At 44.6% G+C, this 3,643-nt stretch overlaps 1 protein-coding gene across 1 annotated transcript in view; it reads right to left on the reverse strand.

Annotated features, from left to right (window-relative positions):
• gabra6b (gamma-aminobutyric acid type A receptor subunit alpha6b) overlaps nt 1-905 on the reverse strand; it is a 34,473-nt gene extending 33,568 nt beyond the window's left edge. The window contains 2 exon segments of the mRNA XM_030361680.1: nt 120-238; nt 376-905. Coding sequence (XP_030217540.1) covers nt 120-238; nt 376-464 — 208 coding nt within the window. The 5' untranslated portion in view covers nt 465-905.
• Between the last annotated feature and the right edge of the window lie 2,738 nt (nt 906-3,643).

Consider the following 3,643-nt stretch of genomic DNA (forward strand, 5'->3'; position numbering starts at 1 on the left):
GTTTCACATTGATCTGTTTGACAAGCATACAGAAGTAAGGGGAATAAGTTCCCCATCAGATAGAAAATATTTGAGCAGGTTTCAGACAAGATATGATTATGAAATGAACATGGCCGTACCTCCAAATCCAGGTCGCAACCTATTGTCATAGCCATCCAGTAATCTATCCAAAATACGCGTGATGTTATCCAGGTAGATGCTGCTGTCACCGTGCTGATTCCCCCACACAGTGGACACGCTGTTGCCAAAAGAAGAGATCACAACATAAACAACCGCTACAAACACAATCCCGGCGTAATGTTCAAATCCGTACGGATGGTTCCTATGCGTAAAAAGTGGTGTAAAACAACGCAGCGTGAGTTGGGGTTTACTTACCAGGACAAGATGAAGCAAGTGAAGAACGGAGCCATGCCTCGTAGACACCCCACAACCAAAAAGCCCTGGTCAACTTTTAAGATCAACATAGTGCATCCCTGGGGGACATGACTAAACGCGGATGAGTCCTGGGTCTCCGAGCGCACTGTAGAGCAGGTCCAGGACCGGTCCGCTCGCCTCCCGTTGGGGCTGCGCTCCTTAGAATAAATCGTCACTCCTTAGATTAAAAAGGAGACTAAAGGAGGAGACTAAACTGTAGAGACGAGTGATGATTTAAAAAAAAAAGGTTGGTTTAAAAAAAGATACAATCCACCTGCCGGAATGGACTAGTTTTCTGCTGAGTGTTCGCAAAAGAGTGGGCACAAAACCCTAACTGTTGGCTAAAGATTCCCGACTGGATTAAATATTGGTGCGATCACTCTAGATATGTTTTCAGATTGTGTTTAGGCAAGTGGGATGAAGAAGGAACCAAAAAGAGTGCGTATTTGGTGAGAGTAATGCGGTGGACGGACACTGAGAGAGAGAGAGAGAGAGAGAGAGAGAGAGAGAGAGAGAGAGAGAGAGAGAGAGAGAGAGAGAGAGAGAGAGAGAGTAAGAGAGAGAGAGAGAGAGAGAGAGAGAGAGAGAGAGAGAGAGAGAGAGAGAGAGAGAGAGAGAGAGAGAGAGAGAGAGAGAGAGAGAGAGAGAGTGAGTAAGAGAGAGAGAGAGAGAGAAAGAGAGAGAGAGAGAGAGAGAGAGCGAGAGGGGGGGGGGGGGGGGGGGGGGGGGGGGGGGTGGGCGAGGGAGAGAGATGTGCTCTTATAGTTTCAACGCCCAGTTTACCCAGCTAAGCTGATGAATCACATAATATTTTTTTTGCCAGTGTCGTATAGTTGATTTTATATGTGTATAGGCATGTGTGTTTTGTTTACACCTTATCTTTGTGTGTTTGTGTGTGTGTGTGTGTGTGTGTGTGTGTGTGTGTGTGTGTGTGTGTGTGTGTGTGTGTGTGTGTGTATGTCTGTATGCGTGTATGTGTGTATGTGTAGGTGTGTGTGTGTGTGTGTATTTGTGTGTTCCTGCACGTGTGCATATGGCTGTGCCGTGTGTATGAGGGAGCGTGCATGTGTGTGTGTGTTCATCCACGTGCTTGAGTGTGTGTGTGTGTGTTTGTTTGTGTGTGTGTGTGTGTGTGTGTGTGTGTGTGTGTGTGTGTGTGTGTGTGTGTGTGTGTGTGTGTGTGTGTGTGTGTGTGTGTGTGTGTGGGTGTCTGTGTGTGTGTGTGTGCGTGAGAGAGACCCCATAGCTTCACCTAATGGTTACATAGAACAGAGCAGCAGGGGCAGCAGCGCAGGGAGGAGTGATTCATGTAATGGTCGGTGGAGTAGGAGTTGGATGCATACTTCCTCCTCTTCTTCCTACCCAAAGAAAACTAAACGGAACGACTTAAGAACAAAGAGAGATGACACACTGTCAAAGTCCACTGCTCTGACGACTCCCAAACGGCTGCGTCTTCGTGCTTCGCTCGGTGACTGAAGAAAACCGCATCATCTTCATTTTATTTGGTCTGGTTTTCTTTTTCATTGGTTTTTCTGTTTGCTCACCCTCTCTTGCCATCATGGCTAAGTGAAGACTCCACAGTGGTGGGGTGCGTCCTTAGCCCCGGCAGTGATCGGAGTGGATACGACGCGTGGATGAAAAGGGAGAAAACTTTTTATTTTGTCATGTACCCTTAACGTTGGCTTCGTTAACGCTGATTAAATACCTTTGAAGGTTTAATGTTATCAAAGGGCAAGAGGTCACACTAGTGAATCATAACCTCTGACTGGAATTGTTTTTATTATGTACACATATCCCATTATATATACAAGAGAGACGTTCAGATGAATTTTTCATCCAGGTCAAACCCTGACCCTGAAACTATGTTTTCAGGAACCTTATCATCAATTGATTCTATTGGGACCACAGACAATTTCGGTCTGTACAATTTTTACCAATTGTACAGACCAGAGTACAAAATTAAACAATCACTAAACTATTATCACTCAATCCTTGAACCCCGGGCCAATTTGTGCCAAGATAGAAACCGACAGACACACACACACACACACACACACACACATACACACACACACACACGCACACACATACACACACACACACACACACATACACACACACACACACACACACAACACACACACACACACACACACACACACACACACACACACACACACACACACACACACACACACACACACACACACACACACACACACACACACACACACACACACACACATTCAAACAAGTTATGTAACAATCTCAGAATATTCATTTCAATTATATAGTAGCCCGCCATAATGCGTGCCTTTGTACATGTAGCTCAGCCCCGGTTTGCCTCAGCGATGAGCGGGGAAGATTAAGGACGTTGGTGTTTTTAAATGCGTCCTGACGGATAGGGTGAACAGGCCATTTAGTGTTCTTTTGGTCACTGGCCTTGGATTTGTAGACTGTGATTTACAGCAGACATGGCTTAACAAGCGGACCTGTCTTCTTTTTCAGATTTTGCTCAGATCCAATCAAATCCAAAGTGCTAACATAAGACTTTTATATAACTTCACTTGTAACTTTTAAAGCTCACGGAGTGTATCTCGTCATAGAAGCACCAGCGGAGGAGGACCAGTGTACCTTTAAGAGGGTTAGGGTTAGGGTAAGTGTTTCATGACTTACAGGATGGTTCGCTCATGCTTTGATTCATCCTGCATAAAGTGATCACTATGGGTAATATATCAAAGTATCTGTGGTGACAGTACTATATTATCACACAGATTTTGCTTGTTTCAACAATTACAAACACTTTCTCAGCTTCTTTAATTCAACGGCAGGTGATTTGGGGTCTGACCAGAGCAGCAGACATGCATGCCCACCCATCCAAGCCCAGGAAAAGACCACCATGGGTTTACTTCCTGACCTTGCGCACATGAAAAATGAAAATACATCACCTGGTGGATTAGCCAGGAAGGCTGTTCAGAAATGGGCTAATCTGATTGGTGGGAACCGACTTGGCCTGATATGGGTTTTCAAGGGCACTCCCTGCCACTCCAATGACAGATTGAAGCTCTGTTCACAATGAGATGATTACCCATTTGGACATTTCATTATTTTGGTCGCTATTTTTTACGCAATGACTTTACTTTATATAATAACAACGACCTATCTATTTACAATCTATTTATCCATGCATCTATGTATTTTATCAATCAATCAATCAATCAATCTATCT

Source organism: Gadus morhua, chromosome 7 (assembly GCF_902167405.1).
Source record: "Gadus morhua chromosome 7, gadMor3.0, whole genome shotgun sequence".
In the NCBI taxonomy this organism is placed as follows: Eukaryota; Metazoa; Chordata; class Actinopteri; order Gadiformes; family Gadidae; genus Gadus; species Gadus morhua.